The sequence below is a fragment of the Molothrus ater genome, chromosome 3, assembly GCF_012460135.2.
Source record: "Molothrus ater isolate BHLD 08-10-18 breed brown headed cowbird chromosome 3, BPBGC_Mater_1.1, whole genome shotgun sequence".
Taxonomy (NCBI): Eukaryota; Metazoa; Chordata; class Aves; order Passeriformes; family Icteridae; genus Molothrus; species Molothrus ater.
Genome location: NC_050480.2, coordinates 15,750,444 through 15,769,949, shown reverse-complemented (window position 1 = coordinate 15,769,949; position 19,506 = coordinate 15,750,444). Strand labels below are relative to the sequence as shown.

At 46.5% G+C, this 19,506-nt stretch overlaps 2 protein-coding genes across 2 annotated transcripts in view; one reads left to right on the top strand and one right to left on the bottom strand.

Annotated features, from left to right (window-relative positions):
* Positions 1-2,476, bottom strand: part of LOC118684504 (uncharacterized) — a 31,878-nt gene extending 29,402 nt beyond the window's left edge. Inside the window, exon 1 of the mRNA XM_036379310.2 lies at positions 2,454-2,476. The gene's annotated coding sequence lies outside the window, so the exon portion shown is untranslated. The remainder of the gene's footprint in view (positions 1-2,453) is intronic.
* A 2,249-nt stretch (positions 2,477-4,725) lies between these two features.
* LGALSL (galectin like) lies at positions 4,726-14,566 on the top strand. Its single transcript, XM_036380045.2, has 5 exons — positions 4,726-5,033; positions 5,162-5,233; positions 5,398-5,486; positions 5,952-6,129; positions 8,837-14,566. Exons 1-5 carry the CDS (start codon positions 5,001-5,003, stop codon positions 8,978-8,980), a joined length of 516 nt encoding a protein of 171 aa, XP_036235938.1. The 5' UTR covers positions 4,726-5,000; the 3' UTR covers positions 8,981-14,566.
* The last annotated feature ends 4,940 nt before the right edge of the window (positions 14,567-19,506 follow it).

Here is a 19,506-nt window from a genome sequence, read left to right as displayed (position 1 = left end):
TGTGCAGTGATGTCTCTACTGCTTGGAGCACCAGCACTCAGTGACTGAGCCCAGAGCAGAGACTCAGTGATGTGGAGGCCGCTCAGCTCCAGGTGGGTCACCCAGGCTCTCTTGGCTCCTTGTGGTGTCCTGTGCAGCAGGAATGGACCTGGAGTGAGCTGATCTCCAAGCCATCTCTTCTCTCTTGTCAGGCAGCTCCTGCTGCAGCCAGGGGACACCTCTCCCCAGCTGGGGAGCTGTGTTCCCCTACCCAGCTGTGTCTGGATCATCCCCCAGCTTACCGCAGCAGTGTGTCCACCCACAGCTCTTTCTGCTGCAGAAACAGAGCAGAAACAGCCTCAGGCCCTGCTGACCCCAGCAGGAGATCAGAGATGGGCCTTTGCACTCATGGGGAAGGGCACAGTGGCAGAACAGAGGTGCTATCCAAGCTCTGACCCCACCTCTGCCCTCTGTGTGGCATGAGCACAGTTGGGAACCTCTCCTCTGCCTCTTGTATGTGGGAACCAGGACTCACCTGAAACTGGCAATGCAGGAGCCAGTGGGAAAGAGGCAGGTAACAATGTCATGTCTTCATGGTGACCTCCCTGCTCTTCTTCCCCACCCAGCTCGTTCCTCCCACCCAGCACCCACAGCTGGTCCAGGAGACAGAGGGAGCTGTGGGCGCAGTTTGGTGCTCTCTTTGCTACAAGGAGAGGCAAGCAGTGAGCTGGAGGTGGTTTCCACTGTATCTGACATGCATTTATGTACATGCCCTCAGATCCTGGGGCAAACTTCAGTAAGCAGTCTTCAAGACAGATATTTCTGATACACACATGTTCTGCACCAGATGTGCAGCAGGTCTGCGTGTGACCAACCAACTCAGCCACCAGGATCATCCCCTTAAACACCAGTTTACATAGTCTATTACTGGGAGCCCCAGAAAACAAACTTTTCCAGGGGGTTCACATACAGCCAGAGCTCAAACCCTAAGGGCAAAACCCTTGACTGCAATAATTCAGGGGGCAACAAGAAGCAGTGAAGCCACATGGAATAAATGTCAAGAGAGGGGTGCTGCTCCTGGCCCTGGGTTTCCTCCTCCATCCACGGGGATGTGACAGCACAAGCCTGTGAAAGCACACGGGCTGCTGAACACTCCCTCCACGCTGTCCGTACTGATAACTGTCACTTGTCCTTCCCATGGGTAAGCGTGGGAGGGCAGGCTCAGGGACATCCCCACCAGAACACAGCACCCCGTGGCCTGGTCTCGGTGCACAGTGCCAGAGGAACCTGTCCTCAGAATGCTTTGAAGCCACACAGCAAGAGGGCATGTACAACATCTCCTGCTCTGCTCTCCAGCCCCCTGTCCCTTTCAAACCCCTGTAATTGTCAGTACCATCCTCTCCCAAGTCCTGCCTTGGACACCCTGTCCAGGGTAAATTTATGCCTGAATAAACCCCTCTAACTGAAGATTTGCAGTAGCAAAGCTATAAAGGTAAAAAAAACCCACTACACAACCCAAATAATTGTTTATCAGCACTGTCATTCAGGTGTAATCCTGAAAAGGAGCATTTCCTCTGAAGTATTAAACACTTGGCTCCAACCACTGAATCACATTCCTTCCCAGACATTCTCCTTTATTGTATTACTCAGCTTTTTCCGAGTCTTACAAAAACCAGGAATGGGGTGCCTTGCCACCCAGAAACCAAAGGAAGCTCCCATGAAACCAGCAAACACCTCCCATCCTCTCAACATTGTCATTAAAAAAGCAAAACAAACCAAAGAGGTTCTACAAGTCAGCCCATAAACTCAGGCATGAGGAGAGTAATGTCAGTGGTAATGGGGCAAGAAAGGCAGGGTAATTATACCACACCAAATTTGCAATTGTGCTGCATTCCTTGCTGGTGAAGGCCAGCTAAGAATTAGATACACCTTTTTAAATCATCAAAGGGAGTGGCTGCAAGATACAAGCTGCTGGGATTAAGATGAAGTTCTGGGTTTGCCAGTTCTCAGCAATGGCTTTAGTGGCTGGGCTGGGCATGTCATTAACTGCTCCCAAATGGTGTTCGCGCCATGCCACTTCTTTCTAATCTTTATATGATTCTCTGCATTTCAAGAGTCCCAGGCTCCTACTGAGCTGAAGGCTGTACAAACCCAGAAATAGAAGACAACACCTATCCACAAGGTTTTGTGCACTTGGTCAACCAGACAAGTTTGGTAGCTTGTACTTCAGCACCATTGCAGTGGTGCACAAATATTTATCATGTTGCTCCTGCTACTATGACAAGACTTGCAAGCTCAGGCCCTCAAGTATGATAACTCAAGAGCTTCCTTGCCAAGAAAGCTGTTAAAAATACTGAATGGGGCCTATTTTGTACACATGATTTAACAAGCACTACATGGGTGAGGGAACAGATTTGGCTCAGACCTCTCCTTTTTCAGAAGAACAAGTAGAGGAGCTTAGGTGCAGCACTCACCCTGCAGCTCTTTGCAGAGGGGAACCTTCTGGAAAGCTGGGTCCCAAGGAAGCCTCGCCATGGGTGAGAGGCACGGTGCTGCTCAGACATGGAATCCTGCTCCATGGACTGCTGGGCAATGCAGGTAATCTTCTGCTGGAGAGCACCTCCCTCGGAGAAACTACGAGAGTGACCATCACTCAGGCAGGACAGGGGCACACTGAGGCAGGGCTCCTTTCCGGCTGCCTCACATTGTTCATGGTATACAGAGGATTTCAGTGTCCTCCTGGACTGTTACAGGCTAAGAGGATAACATGGCACAGAAACAGACAGACACAGGCCACTAGAGCTTTAAAAACTCATGAATGTCCTTTTCCGTAAAAATTTCAGAGTGCAGGTTGTTCCAGTCAATCCATGGCCAACAAAACAAATGCTGCATTTGTTCTAGTTTGGGGAAAACATGCCAAAAAGACAAGCACAAAGCAAAGCAGCTAGCCAAATGGACAAGTCTTGTTATTTAATTATTTTGAAATGAAAAAGTTCATTTAAAACCAGCTACAAAACAGATACATAATGATGGCCTCTCCCTTCATAAAACATCATGCTTTGGCATAAACAACTGTCTGGCCTGATTTATGTCCAATGAATTTAATTTTATCCAACAAAGTGTGTCTCTGCACAGCAGAGAAGACAAAGGGTTCTGAAAAGAGCTCTTTGGACAATGTGTAACACCATACAACTAAATTTTAAAAAAACCAAAACCTTAGGATGATTTCTATTCTCTCTTAGGCCAACAGAAAAAGAAAACATAATGCAGCTGGCATCATCATCATGGTGAGGTGAGCAGCATACAGGAGGTGAAACACATCAAGCTAATTCCAGTTCCACTTTGTGGTAAACTTGTGAATGCACTCACCTGACCGCTGTAAAGCCAGCTGTTTCTGATGTGTGATGGGTTCGTGTTACTGCACCATTTACAAATTCAGTCTCCAGCAAGATGCTTTCCCATGTGCTGATGAGACATTCAGTGTTTTGGCAAGAAGAAAACAGTCCAGTGGTTTTCCCATTCTGAGACCTGGGCCGCAGGGATGCTCACTGCCTCTGTGCCCAGCTGTGCTGGTACACCCTGAAGAAGCCATGACTCCAGTACGTGGCTTCCAAACATGAGCTTCTATGAGCCATCTCCAACTGGGCATCCAGAGGGGAAAACATGCCCAAATTAGTGGGCACTACTGAAAAAATAGCCAAGCGTCTAAACACTTGCACAATCTGTTCTTACACTCAGTACCTCTTGATTTCTCAAATGGCATCACCTACTGATTGTAGGTGTTTCCCAACACCATCATACTGAAACCCTAAATATTGCAGTGACTTTGCTTCTCCCACTCCACTTTACTCAATATAATTAATCCTCACAGTGCCTCGGAGGAGGAAGGACAGGGACATTCACCAACCCAGCCCAGCGTGTAAGCAAGAGGCATGAAAAGCCAAGGCCCCTGTGTGAGGTCCTGCACAGCACAGGCCAAATCCAGTTGCTGTGTCACGTTCCTAAAGGGATGCTCATGCCATCAAATCCCAGTGGTGAAGAAGCGACAAGAAAGCCTTTCTCAATTCCCCCACACCCAAGACCCTGAACTCATCAAAAGGGCCATGACAGCACGTTTGGCAGGTCGGGTCACTCCTGCTGTGGTACAGGCGAGGGAATCCTGGCGCGGCACGAGCAGCGCCGGTGGCCGCGGCCGGGGGTCGCCGCGCTCCCGCAGAGCGGGACACCGCAGCCACCGCCGCGTTGCGTAACCACGGCCACTGCATGTCAATGGGAGCTCACGGGCACGGCCGGCTTATGCAATTACCGCGCCTCGCCGGAGGCTGCAGGGACGGCGGGCCCGGGGCAGCTGAGCCGCACTCGGCCGGGAGACCGCCCTCACCCTCGGACCTCTGCCCACCGACCCTGCTCGGGGCCTCAGCCCCCTGAGGGTGCTCGCCACGGGGCACGGAGGGGAGAGGGGTGGAGGTTCATTTCGGAGGGGCCGAGCAGTGACCCCACCTCTGGAGGGAGGGAGTCACCCAGGACGCCCGGCTCGGCACATTCCCTTCGCCGAGGTGTCCAAGCTCGGACATAAAGGTGATCCCTGACATGATGGGCGCGGGGCTGCTGCGGCCTCTCCCCAGGCACCCATCACCTGCAGGCGCCAGGTGAGGGGCCCGGGCCCACCGCCGTCCCTCCAGCTCAGCGGAGCCGCGCTCTCCCCGCTCGCCGAGGGACGGCCCCGCCGCGGGGCTGCGGAGCGGAGCAAGCGGCAGCAGCCCCCGCCCCGCCCTGCCCGGCTCCCCCTCGGGCCAAGGGCTGGGCTCCCCGCCGGGCGAGGCAGTGCCAGCCGGCCACCTCCCCTCCTGCTCTTCCTCCTCCGCCTCCTCCTCCTCGCCTTCCTACTTCTGCACCGGCTCCGCTCCGGCTCCGCCGCTACCCCTCCGCCGCCTGGCTGCCACAGACCCCCCTCCCTCCCTCCATCCCTCCCTCCCTCTCCCCCGCCCTGTCCCCAGCGCCGCCGCCACCGCTTCCACAAGATGGCGGGGACCGTGGCCGAGCGGGACGCGCTGGTGAGTGCGGCTGTGGGCACCGGGACGGCACCGGGACGGGCCTGGGGTCCGAGCAGGGCACCTGCGGAGCGGGGCGGGCTGGGGGGCTCCGCCTGGCCCTGCCTCAGCGCTCTCCCTTTTACCTGCAGAAAATAGAGGACGGGCATTTAAACAACTCCCTGGGATCTCCGGTGCAAGCTGATGTGTACTTCCCTCGCCTGGTAAATCACCTTTGTTTATTTTTTTTTTTTCTGGTGGGGGTGGTGGTGTATTTTATTTTGTTAACCCCTCTACTGTCCCCCGCCCCCGCTCATCTCGGGCTGCACAAGGGCGGCCGCTGCTGATGTCGAGCTGACCCTCGCCACCTTCCCCCTGTCCTTTCCAGATCGTCCCCTTCTGTGGGCACATCAAAGGAGGAATGAGGCCGGGAAAGAAGATCTTAGTCATGGGCATAGTGGACCTCAACCCCGAGAGGTAACACCTGGACAGGGCTGCCCGTGCCGCGGGCGCCGGGCCCGGGGAGGGGGCGAAGGGGGACGGCCACCCGCACGTACACACACACACATCCGCACGGATCCCTCCTTTATGGAAAGGATTATTTTTATAATTTTAAATATAGCATGCTGATTTCTCCTTTGACCCATAGAGGGGGCATTTCTTCAAGGGATTCCGTTTTCACTTGGGAGTCAAGGAGCATATCAAGCATATATATCTGTGTATATGTACAGATATATGCCCAACGCCATGCGCACACACACATATGTATTCCATAACCATGTTGTTGTCCCTGTTGAGCTGTCAGAGAGCTCTGAACGAGCTGAGCTATCTTCTGGCCTGTGCCAGTATATGGCTTTAATAAGCTGAGAAATAAGACTGACGGCATTTGGGGCTTATTTGCTTTTTTCTGGCTGAATGAGAGCTGTTCTGTTTGTGTTGCAGCTTTGGCATCAGTCTGACTTGTGGGGAGTCAGAAGATCCTCCTGCAGATGTAGCCATAGAACTGAAAGCTGTGTTTACAGAGAGACAGTTTGTCAGAAACTCTTGTGTAGCCGGAGAATGGGGGGAAGAGCAGTCATCTATTCCTTACTTTCCATTTATACCGGACCAGCCTTTTAGGGTGAGTACCAGGATGGCAGTGGCTTACACCATGTCTGATAAAGTGTCATTTGATATGAGTTGCAGCAGAACCTGACATGCCTTTCATGAAATCACAGTGCAGCCCACACTGCTTGAGTTGAGACACCAGTTGCTGGTTTGTTTGTATCCATCGAGTTGCATGGAGATCCCGCTGCTACGTGCAGCTGCAGGCAGTTCGGATGGGGCTGTGAACACCTCACCTGGGCGCTATGACAAGTCGGAGGTTGTAATACTGTGTGATGAAGCGCAACTTCCTGAGCTTAGTTTTATAACCATAAATTAAGAGGTACCTCTATGTTATTAGTGCATTACAAGTTATTACTGGAGAATGTTAATATTCAGTGGGGCTGCTGTATATATTGATGGTTTTTTTAATGGACATACTGTTTGCAATTTAGTGCAGCTAATAAGGATCACATTCATCCTTTGTCCGCAGGGATGTTACGTTAAGGTTGACCGTAGCTCTTCATGTTAGCAGATTAAACAGCTAAGCAATAGTGGTATTCTTTTCTGAACCCTGGGATTAAACCTTCCGTCAAATTTAAATCTGTAGTCACTTGACAACAGTGTACATGGAAGTGCTGTGGTGCTGTGGATGGACTGGGTTGACCTAGAAGCAGAATCCCATCTGTAGTGTTTATGGTTATGTGAAGATGTCTTTGCAAATCAGGACTAACAAAGTATGCGGTTGCAGAGGGCTGCTTCCCTCTCACTACATTGAGGAAAAAAGGCTGCATACCTTTTCCATGCAGCTGACCCAGAAAACCCCTCCTCCTCCCCGTCCCTCTTACAAAACCTCACTGGCCCCTCTGCTAAATGCCAGTGCTATGACCAGCTGCCAAACTCACTTAATCCTTCTTGCCCCCAAGATAATCTCCCCCAACCCCAAAGGCTCACCATCTCCCCAGATGCTTGGTGTTAAGAGGGTGTTTATACGACTGGTTTTGCTGCAAATTGGTTGCGCTCTACTTGTTTCTACAAACTCACCCTCCCATCAGAACTGGGAACACCCTTTGGTGGTGTGGGAAATGTACTTGAAAAGGCTTGGAGGCTGGGTCCTGCTCCATCTGAAAGGGTTCCACTGCCTTCTGCACTGGGTGGTGACTGGGCCCTCAGACGAGCCAGACAAATTACCCAGAGCAAGTTTTGTGCATGTCCCACTAATGAGAGATGATGTTACAGGAAAGCAAAATTGCACATCTAGGATGGAAGACTGTACAAGGGGAGTTATTTTGCCTTTTTTTCCAAATGCCTAAACAGAATTGAGGCTCTCAAGTGACTTTGTACCTTTGATGGTCTCCATCTCAGTGAATAAATTAAGACTATTAAGTGTTCTTGCCAATTACTTGTGATCCAGTCCAATTAGCACTGTGGCGTGGCCGCAGGTGATGTGAAAAGCGGACTGTGAGCAGTGTTAACCATATCTTTTACATAACAAGGCCTCAGGCATGCGCTGCTGCAGTGACACAGGAGCTCCATGGCAGCACAGCCTCTTCTTGGTACCTGGTGCACTACCAGGGATCCAGGGCTTCCAGCTCTCCTGGACTGCCTGCTGCCACTTCTCCTGGTGCAACGTGCTCTAAGTCACTTGGGCTTTGGCACAGTCAGTCTGTCATGGGCCCTGTTCCCATTTTTATACACTGTAATAGCAGCAGAGTCAAGTGTTTGGTAGCAGCACTTCACTCTGGACTTCCAGCTTCTGGAAATGACCCAGGATTTACATGTGGCTTCCCTGAAGATTTTCTCCTTAGTGTGTTCAGACCTGGAGGTCTCCAAGAGCCTGTAAAAGTGCACATTTTGTGCCCCCATGTCCCAGCTTCCTGCTGGGGCAGTTCCAAGCAAAGCTGAACAACAGGGCACCCTCTCAAGCCACCCCAAATATCAGGAATCTCCCAACGTGTCCAAGCTCGTTCAGCTCCAGGTTTGTTGCTTTTCCAGAGCATTTCTGCAGGTCTCTCAGGAAGAGGGATGAGCTGTGTCTCTCCCTGATGCTGTTTGTGCCTCCTGAGAACTGTCTAGCTGAATTCCCAGCAATCCTGCACTGCATTTCCTTCACTGCAGCCCCAGGATGGAGTCTAGTCTGACAGCGACTGTCTGCAGCCACAGGAGTGAAAGGGTTTTAGTTCTGCAGCAGCTGTGTATGTGTGGGAGGGGAGAACAAAGTTATATCCCCTTTCCTTGTTTACTCCCTTCCAGTAAATTAAAAGTAGTGTGGAAAGCATTGCAGAGGGAGCTGCCTCCTTATGCAGGAAAAAAAAAACCAACAAACCACCACCAAAACCAACAACTCTGTAGTCTTTTCTGCCCAGTTCAAACTGAAACCATCACACAAGGAATGCAAGGTTTGGGTTGGAGGTTAAATTTCCTCCTACTGTGATTAGCAGTTTGAGTCTGTTTCTGGCATAATTCCAAGGCACAAAACATCCCAGTAGCCAGTGGACTGGGTTGCAGCATGCTTACTGCTAGGACATGAGATTTGAGATTGGATTAATTTCCTTGTGCAGTAAGAGCAGATCCATCATAGTGTAACTGGTGTCAAGGGGGCAAACTGGTCTCACCTTTGTCTCTTGCGTGGCACATAAGTAGCACAATGTCAGTGTACAGCTGCACAAAGGCTCTTTGTGTGCTGTGAAACAACTTCTCAGTTACACTGTGAACAACGTGCTTCAACATTTTATCTTTTGCAGGTTGAGATACTTTGTGAGCATCCCCGTTTTAGAATATTTGTGGATGGACATCAGCTCTTTGATTTTTACCACCGTATTGAAACACTGTCAGCAATTGATACAATAAAGATAAATGGAGATCTTCAGCTTACAAAACTGGGCTGAGCTTGTTAGGACTGCAGATTCCAAACCAGCTCAGGTGCCATCGTCCGTTGGGAGCAGTGACAGCCGGCTCTGGACACAGCTATGGTAGGAAGGCTGCCCTCTTCCTTTTCCGCATGCAGTTCTTCACTCCTGTGCCGATGAACCGGGCTGTGTTTTATCCTAACGAAGAGCACTGTTGGTTTATAGACATTGAGCTGTTTTTCTTGGATCAAAATAGCCCACCTGTGCTGGATAATCAAATTGGAATGGATTCAGAAAGACTTGCAGTCTTGTTTCAAATCTCACAGAAAAGGCAATCTCTGAAATGCAGCGCTAAAACCGGTTACTGAACAGTAGTGACGACAAAACCAAGTTTTTCTTTTGCAAATATTGTTTCTGCACTGAAGTGGAGTAGTGTAGCACAACACAGGGCCATGTGCTGATGTCCTTACCCAGGGCCTGAGCCTGGTTCCATGGAAATCAATGGCAAAACTCCCACTCACTTTAATGGGGTACAATCAAACTGTCTAGTCCTAAGTCAAGCACAATTCCCACTGATTTCTATGGCATTTTTGCACAAACCTTGGGGCCTGCTCTTCTGCTGGTGTAAATCAGCATTACTTCCATAGCTCATAATGGAATTTTGCTGATTGCCCTCAGCCACTGGTTTGGCCCATGGACTGTGCAAAAACTGACTGAGGGTGTGTGGACACAGCCTGTGTATTTTAGTCAGGGTATTTGCATAGAATGTAGATTGTTATGAGTTTTTGCACAATGTATTGTTAATACAATTTTTAAAACTTATCTGTAGTTTATTTATTTATACTCATTGTATGTATTATTAGTAAAAATGAACAATCTTAAGATTAAGAACAGCGAAGTGTAAACATTTTGAATGTACAAAATGTCTTAGGTTCTTCGGGTAAACTTTACATATCATTCTTGAAAAACCATGTTTCCTATCGCACATTTAGTTACATTTTAATGGAGCCCTCTAGGCCCTGGGAAAATGTGGGCATGGTAGTTGGTGGGGGGGAACTCTGCATATTCACTAGGATCTGTTTTTCAGGGCTTACTAACTTTGCTGCGCAGGATAGGTTTGAGTTGAAGTCGATCCATTTTAAAAACTTAAACGGCAAATTTGTGGGTTTTACTGTGCTTTCATAACCTGAGAAAAAGTTAAATTTGGCAATCTCTTCATTCAGAAAGAGAACCAGCCTCTTTCCAAGGGAGATATGTTCTCAAACACTTGTTTGAGAACATATTTGGCCTTTGATATGACAATTAAAACTTGTCTAGACAGCCAAGTTATTAATGCTTGAAAATCAGCTACGGCACATGAATAGTAACTTTTCAAGTAGCTTTTTAAATAGTAGGTATAGCTGTATAAACACAGTCATTGTGCTACACTATAAATGAACACAGCCACTTTTCTTGACTTCTTTAGAACTAAATACACTTTTTTCCTTGGCTGCTCACAGTGGACTTCAGTGGGTCTTTCTGAGTAGTTGTAATCATGATATAAACATACATTTAGGCAATTTTGAAAACACATAATATAGGGACTAAAAAACAGACTATAAAAACATTCTCTGTAGCACAGTATTTAAGAAAAAAAAAAGTATCTCACAAACAGAACTATGTTAAACCTGCAATAAAAGTGTGGTTTAAAGCAACCAGAACTGGAATATTCAAAGTTAAGGGTAGAATGCCAATGCAAAGCCTCATTTTGTGCTAATTTGGCCTGCAGTTAAGAAGCCTTAGACTTGCAAGCTGAAATTCCAGCTGTGGCTCTTGTCCAAAGCCTGTTGAGGTCAATCAGAGTCCTCCAAGCATAGAAGCCTGATTCTTATTTCTTGCAAGTGCAAATCTGTTTGTAAAGCAGGGGGATTGTTGCTGCTACTGCAGATGAATTAAGAATCAGTCTACCACCTGTAAAATACATGTTAAAATTTTAATTTTTAGCCTTAACATTTGACGTTCCCTGGCTTTTCTTCCTACTTCCAAGATAAAAGAACCTGCTGTTTTCCAGATGAACATTTTGTGTTCCAGTGAACACACACTCTGGTGTGTAGCTTTTAAGCTGTACATCAGATTCTATTTGTACTCCAGAATGAACTGAAATGTTCCTATCTTGCTCTGTTTTTACTCTTTTACATGATACATAATGACTGTGTAATTTTCCATTGTATAAAGAATGCTGACAGTGTTTCGATACAAAATATATTCTTAAAAATTATTATAATAAAAATCCAAGGGAAAGGTGCTTCTACATGAGGTATTTTGGATTTTTCTCCAGCTTGGAAATTCCCTACGGTTCCAAAGCTGATGCAGGCAGGAGATGAATTCTGTTTGGAGAGAAATTTAGTACCCTTTGTGCCTAGTGCTTTCTCCAGCTGGCCATCCAAAGCCAGGTTTGCTGATGCAGGGCTGGTGCTTGGGCCCCACTCACACTGGGAAGTGTGAGTGGCACCATGACCCTACAGTAGCACAAACCCAAAGGGAATCTCCCTGACAGCCCACCAGTAGAGATTCCCCCACCATGCTTTTACTGTATCCTGGAAAAAGCATTTTGGCTGCCTTGGATTTTCACTGCCCCCATGGATTCGCTCTCCCACAGGGGCCTGGTGCAGCACAGTGCCTACACCAGGGATGCCAAGGTGAGCTCAGTGCAGTGTCAGGGGCATCTCTGGTAGGAGCCAGGGCCTGGTGTTCCTGCCTTGCTCCTGTTCCCACCTGCTCTGCTGGGCACTCCCAGCAGTGTTTCTGCTCCAGGAGTTTGCTCTCTGGGGAAAATGCTCTTTTGACCCTGATTCTGGTTTTGCCTTTGCATAACTCCACCACCTGATCCTGCCCTGTTGTGGTTTCTGAGCCAGGCTTCGAGGCAAGAATGACTGTGAATCCTCTTCTGATGGGTTACGGCTTCGCTGAGAGCTCAAGAAAGGGCAGAAAGTCACAGTTAAAGAAAACTTACACATCTATCTGTCTATCACCTGATTGGAAGCCTCTTTTTTTTTTTTTTTTTTTTTTTTTGCTCTTGGCACTACCAGGCAATGGCAGGCGAAAAAAGGATGATATCTGTGTAACCAAGGGCTGTTCCACTCGTGCTTGACTTACACTGGCTGATCATGTTAAAATGCAACTGCAGAACACTTGCACATGCTGTGTAAGTCAGAGAAAACTGAGGCCTTAATTGTTTCTACTTAGTTGGACTTTGGGTCAAATCCAAACGTTTCAAATGGGAGACTGCACTGCAAAATTTATGCCTGAATTTTTCACTCTGCACAATTTAGGGATTATTCACATCTTGGTTTTGGATGTAAGCCCTAATAGACATGAAATAACTACTGTTTCCAAATTAGGCCAGGTTTATAAAATGCTTTTCAGTAGGGAGAAGTAGTCTGTGAGCCTCTTGGAAATTGCAATTCTTCAGGACTTCAGTAGTGAATGAACCAGCCTTTGAAATCTTTTGCTAAAATTTATTGGCTGAATATTTCTGTGGTTTCCTCTGAATGAGGAAGTTGATTCTGCAATGAAAGAAGTCTTGAATGGGTAAAACCCATGTGGAGTGGAAACACTCAGCATAGCTTTATTTTTCCAAAGAGGAAAAAAAAATACAACTAACCAAAAAAATCACAACCAAATTATTTAATTATGTTTGGGATTGGCTGTGATAAAGCTGATTTGATTTACAAAAAACAAAACTAGGTTATTGCCTGCTCAGAAAGAGCCTTGAAATATTTCAGTGTCATGTGAGGTAGTCTGTCTGAACATATTTCACACAAACGCTTTTTCACAGGCAACTTGTTAAAACTGTTACAAAATACCTTCTTTTTGTGTCACAATTAGAAATGTTTGCCCCACCTTGAAAGAACATTTTGTACTAAATATTAATATATTGTCTATGAGAACCTGCACTAACATATTATACTGTCCCTCCCCTCCCTGGCTAGTTTGAGCAGAAACAGGCGTAATATTGCTAAACCGGTTGAATGTGACATGTGCTTGAGGCCTAGCATCTTTCTCAAGGGCTGTTTTGAGTAAACAGCCTGAAAACCAAAGGGAGAGCCTTAATCACCACTCTGCTGTGACAGCTTTCCACCCTTGTCACTCTCCTGCTGTGAGGCTGAGACTGAAGCCCGGAGATTTTCCACACAGGGAACAGCACTGAGATTTTTATCTTCAGCTTTGAAACTGTTCACTGTGGAGGAAACAAGGCCAGAGTGGCCACATCAGCTTGGTAGTGAGGCTGGGGTAGCATGTGTAGATGTGCTGTAGTCCTAAGGGAGCAGGAGTTCAGAGAATGTTAGAGGGCACTTCAGGGCCAGACAAGGGCACAGGCTGTGGAGATGCAGGGCAGCTTCCTAGGGATGGGCTTTTCCCACATTTTTAGCTGCCACCTTCTGTAGCTCCCTACCAGGACTTGTGGCAAAAAACCCAGCATAGCTTACAAGCTTGGACAGCATGGATTGGTTCATGTTCCTACTCACCTGATGTAAAAGAAGCTCCCAAATAAATAACAGGAGAATGTAGGAGTAGCCACACCACTAAGGTATTCTTTTCCCCACAGACATGCAAGCAGGATATCTGATGTGGGGCTTATTTGGCCTCCTATCCACAGGAAATGCTCCCCATAGAGAACTCCAGCACTGCTTTCTGCACTGAAGCTGCACAGAGACCTTTCCATGCAGAAAACTGCAGAACAACAATTTTGCTGAGCCAGTTAGCAACCTCCCAGCAGCCCTGGAGTTGACGTGACAATGTAAGGAACAAGAGTCAGGGGCTGAAGGCAGCCTCAAATGTCTGCTGTGAAAAGCACAGAAGCAAGGAAGAAAAGCTTACACCAGTGTAGGAACAGTAAGTGACCTGCTGAGGGGTTTTGTAATCATGGTATTGTTCTGATTTTCTCACATGGATCAGAAAGCACCCAGGTGAAAGTCACTTTGCAATGAATAGTGTGCAGGGTTAGAACCATGGCCAACCCAAACAGGGAGAAAAAAAATGAGCTGCAGACGCCCTATCTGGCTTTGATACACCCTCTCAGCTCCTCCCAGCAATCACTGCTGCAATGAACATAGACAATTGTTACAACAAGGAGATTCAGCAGCATGTGCAAGATCAAAATAATAAACTCCTATTTGCCACAGGTCCTCCCTAGCTCCTGTTGCTAGGCCTCTCAATCTGTCTGTCAACAAATAGCTATGTCCTTCTGCTTTTAAAATCCATGTCAAAAATCCCTTTGACTTTCATGGAAATAGGTCCCTAAGAAAAGAGTTATTTCTAGCTCTCACTCTCCAGTTATTTTCAGCTAGGGCACACTCTAAAACTGAGTTTATTTTTAAGTGTGAATAGAGGACTATTTCTGACTGCATTATACATTGGATAGAGTCAACAGGAAGCACAGCCTCTCTCTGCTGCAGGAACACGGGTTTCACAGTTCACTGGTGAAATGTCTTGTATTCATTACCTTCTGATTTTAAAAAGTGAGAGTGTGCACAAAATGACCGGGCAATAACAGTAATATGTATCATTCACCACAGATCTATTTTTATGTGTTGTGCTGATTTCATAATGAACTTTTAATAACAATAAAACATGAAATCTTCACTAGTTTGTTCTGTCTTTTATCTGAACTATCAATGCTCATTACATACCCTCTTGACTTCTTTAACTTCTGGCTTTTTTATCTCCTGTTTTTCAGACTCTTCTCCTCGTTAGACTGTAGTGTGGAACTTTAGAATGAGATGTGCATCTTTGGTAGCAGCTTGTGCAAAACTCCTTTACAGTTTAAATGCAACATGCAGAATAATCAAATAACTTCATTAGAGGGAAAAAAAGCTTGCTGACTCTTGCAAGACTCCTGGTGACATCACTGGGCAGTGTAAGCCTCAGGAGTTAACAGGGACAACTCAGAGCCAGAGGCACAGCTCACTGCTCACTTCTGCACAGGGTGAAACAGCAGTGTAACTCCCACGTGTTTCATCTCACCCTGGTGGGGCTGGATTCATGGGTGAATGTTACAGGGTGAGTTAAACCACCAGATCAGCTCCAGAGGCACTGTATTATGAGATCCAGTGTTTCACTTTTTGGCGTCACCTTAAGTAATGTTCACATTGGCCTGACTGAGTGCAAGAGGAAACTTTTAGGTTTCAGCTTCTCTCAGTTAAAGTTATTGGAAAAATTCTGCGTGACCCAAGAGGGTAAAGGGTTATGCCTACAGCCTTTTGTGGCTGTAAAACACAGGGAAGCTTTTCTGAAGGAAACTTCAGAATTCAAACAGTACTAAAGCAGCAGATGAACAGGATTTGCATACAGCCAGTTCAGTGGTTTTTCTGCCAATAAAATGACTGATTCAGATGCTGCACAGGAAGTTCATCCTAGCTCTAAGTATTAATCTGTGGCCATCCCTGCTCAAAGCCAGACAGAGACTGGCCCTTTGCTTACTGCACACAACCCTAAGAAGGAATATGTTGACATCAGGAGATTCTGAGATAAAGTATGGTATTTGGTAACCTCAATGCAAACCAGAAATGGCTGTGAATGGTACAAAAGCATCATCTAGTCCCCACCAGACAGCAGAAGCACAGCTCCTGCAGAGGTGCCTAGAGGGATATACATTAAATTTCACCACTTGCATGGGCTAACTCCTTCAGAGACCCTTGGAAAGCTCTGGTTTGACCAGTAATACTAAAGTGAACTACAGGCATGTTCTGGGGGGAAGAGAAGGGGCAAGGAGGACACCTGATGTGGCAAGAGCCATGTGTACTTCTGTCCTGTTCAGATCAGTACTACAGACACCTCACAGCTGGGCCTTATTTTGGTGGAGTGTTGCTGAACTTCAAGTGAAGCCAATTCATGTTGAGGGATTTACTCACAGGAATACCACCAATATGACTCTTTGCTAGCACTGCACTTGATTTTATTTTTAAATTATGACTTTCACCATTTTTCTAAGAATAGAGGCTGGCTCTGAAACATCACATTGGCTCCAGCATGCTTCAGAAGTTACACATTTCTTATCCTGTTGAAGTTTTGAGGCTTCAGTTTCCCCACTGGTGCCTTGCTAGACCAGAGCTGTGATGCTAGGAGGGGTCATTCTGTGAAAGACCCCAAGAAAGAGGTGTCTTTCAGCAGCTCTCCTCCCAGCAGGCAGAAGGCTGCTCTCTCAGGGGTAAGAAATGACAGCAAACCAGAGCTGTGCTGACTCCTGGTTGGCAGAGCAGGGCTTCCTTGTGACTCTGAAAGGCAGGAACAAAAGCCTGGTTAATCAGAAAAACTCCACTGAAGCTGAACAGCAGATCTAAGCAGCAGAGAAAAGCAGGATTTCAGGACTAAGCAATCTGATACTAACAGCAGAGCCACGGGCAGGTGTTGTTTCAATGGAGCAGAGAAGTAAAGCTCCATTCTTGTGGAGCAGCCTCTTGCCAAGCATGGATGGAGATGCTGGAGGTTTCTGACAGTGCTCAGTGGCTCTGCCTTCGCCTGGCTCCAAAAACCCCTTTGATGGGCGAAAAGCCAGTGCTGACAGTGTTGTAATGTATGACCAGCTCCAGTAGCAGCTCCAGCACTGCATGCTCCAAGAGGCAGAGAGGATTCTTTCCTGGCTGCTCTCTAAGAAGTTTTCTGTTCAGTGGGAAAGATAATGCTGTCTAAGAGAGATCTAAGAGAGACCAGAACTAAGGACAGAATATGGCTCTAGGTAGAAAAAAACACTCTTGGGAAAGTAACAGATTACAACCAGACTACAACATCTAGGGGAAAACAAAGTATTTTAATTTAAAAGTAAAAAGCCTATAGCAAGGATAGAGGGGTTCCTTTTACACCCAATTTTTGGAAGAAAGATACAATGAGCTACAGTGGTTATCAAACAGACTCTGAGGGGCAAAACTGGGAGCAGCTTTGGATTACTGTGTGAATGCAGAACACAGCTTCCACATGCATTCCCCTCTATTTCCATTGCCTTTTCTCAAGGATGGCCACTCCTCTCCCTGCAGGAGAACCATGGCTGGAAACCCCACTGCCAGAAGAATTCTTCTGTGGCTTCAGACCTTTATGTGTCTTCTAGCAGACACTGACCAAGGTGTACTTTATGTAGCACAGTTGTTCAGTGAGCTACACTTTATGTAGCTCACTGAAAAACTTCAAAGCACTGACAAAATCTAAAATTAGCATTAATTCATGAATGCCCCTTGCCATTTCTAACATTATTGCTCTTATTCTATGGGCAGGGAGAGGGAAAAACAGAGATGCAGCAGCCAAACTCAGCAGTCAGTGCTGTAATTTGGAATACACTGATTTCCATACAATGTCTCATCACATGACTTTTGGCTACAACATTGAAGTTCAGGCTCCCATGCCCCCTCCTTTGCTCACCAGGCAGACATTATTTGGACAAAATATACAATGGTAAGGTTGAGTAAGGCTATACACTAAGTAGCTCCTCTGGAATCAGAGGCACTATTTGTAATGCAAAATCATTCCAAAATACAGCTTTTTATAATAGTAAAATGAATGGCATTCCGTCAATTTTTTTGCAGCCTCCACTGACTCACAGTGCTTTCAACTGCCATTTAAATAATGCAGAAGAGGAGATAGAACAAGATCAGGGAGTTTTCTGCACCTCAAATCTAAAAGCTGGTGTGCACACGTGTTTCCCTAGACAAAATACAGTAATCACAACCTGAGTGATGCAAAATCTCTCCCAGTTTTGGTGGAAGTACACTGATAGCAACAGACTACCTGCTGGAGTAGGAGCTGGTTTAAGGTTCTCATAATAAACCTCACCACTTTGAGCTCCTCCAAAGATGCTCTCAAGCAGAATAACAGGATTTTATCTAGCAAAGGGAAGCCCATTATTGTTTTAATGCACTGTAAAGCTGAAGCTGTGATAATGCAGGCTAGAAGATGATGTTTTTAAGTGAAAGGGAAATTAGTTCTAATTACAATTTTTGTAGTCTTTCTGTATTGCCAGCTGTATTGATTTCCTTCTTCCTGTGTGTGACTGGCAACTGGGGAACATGATCCATTATCTCATGCTTGTGTTGGAGAGCAGCAGAGATTGGTGTATTTTTAGAAACAAGATTCCCACAGTGTAATTGTAGCAACTGGGTGATCATACACATGCATATTAAAATACCAACAGATGAATTCCTGGACAGTACCAACAAACATTTCACTGCTTGGGGTAGGAGGAAAGGGCGAGAATGCACAGCTCAGAAATTCAACAACTGCAAGCATAGGGGTTTTATGTCTGAGAGTGTCCTCTGAGGGAAGCTGTGAAAAGGCTGAATCTTTTCCCTTTCCTTTCTAGGATGAAAGGATTTGAGGTCAGAGGGCCTATATGTCTCCTGTCTTACCTGATCCCATCATACATGAAATTATCTCTGTTCCAGTGGAGAGAACTGATGGCCATCCCTTGGCATCCTTCAAGCGCTCAGTCCTGCGTCTCAGCTACCAATGGGCAGTGTTTGGGGTGCCCATGCTGCACAGCCAAGCATGGTGCAGAGGTCCCTGGCTCTCTAAACCTCACCAGGACTGCAAAAGTGCAAGGCTTATTCCTAGGAAGAAAACAGATGTGGGCAGACAGCTGGGAGGGCCAAGTTGACTCTAAGCAAAGCTGGTTGTGAGGCAAGCAGGAGCTGCCTGTGCAGGGCCAAAGTGTAGCAGCATCTGTCAGCAACTTCCAGGTCTCATAAAGCATTTATATATCTCATATAAGAGAAACTGTTCCAGACTCTCTGGGAATTATATCAGCCAGGTTAACAGTCCTGCCATTGTGTTGGTTTAGACAGGACTTGTACAGGACCAGAAGAGGTCTGAAACTTTCCACTAAGAGCCAACACAAGTATCTGTAAGTAGAGCAGAATATGAGTTCACTTGTGGAAGAAATAACTGAAGTACACTTAAAGCATTCAGCAGTCACTCAGGTAGTGTCAGAATGCCAGAATCCCAGCAGACTGTTATTGTATCCAGTACAAATAAACTGATGGTCACAGACCATCCCAGGAGCATGGTGACTATTACATTTGATAAAACGGGCAGAGCAAATAGCTCCCAGGCTTTGGGTGTGTTAACTGGAACGTGTTTTGGAGGACAGGACATGGAATGCTGTGACAGACAGCTACAGCATAGCTGACCTCAGAAGCCCATTCAATAATCTTGAAATTTATATTCTTATCACTGCTATTGCAATTGGTGTTGGAGGCTATTTAATGCCTGACCTTTTGCCGGATCCTGTTACGTTTATGCATGTGGATATTGCTCAGGAATGGCAACATACCACATGCAAAGAAAATCCCTGTCTGCTTTCAATGTCCCACTCTTCTGTCTCATTATATGCTCTTTCATCCTCTAATAGGTGGATGAATAAAGAGAAGACCATAACCTAACTTCTTAGTATCACTTAGCTTTCTTTACACTTTCATCATGTTTATTATCACCTTTTTAAAGGTGCACAGACTTTTTCAACTTAATGACAAAATAACAAACTGGAAACTTTTCTAAAAGAAGTCTTCAATCCACACAGTAAGAATTAACAGTCACCAGAG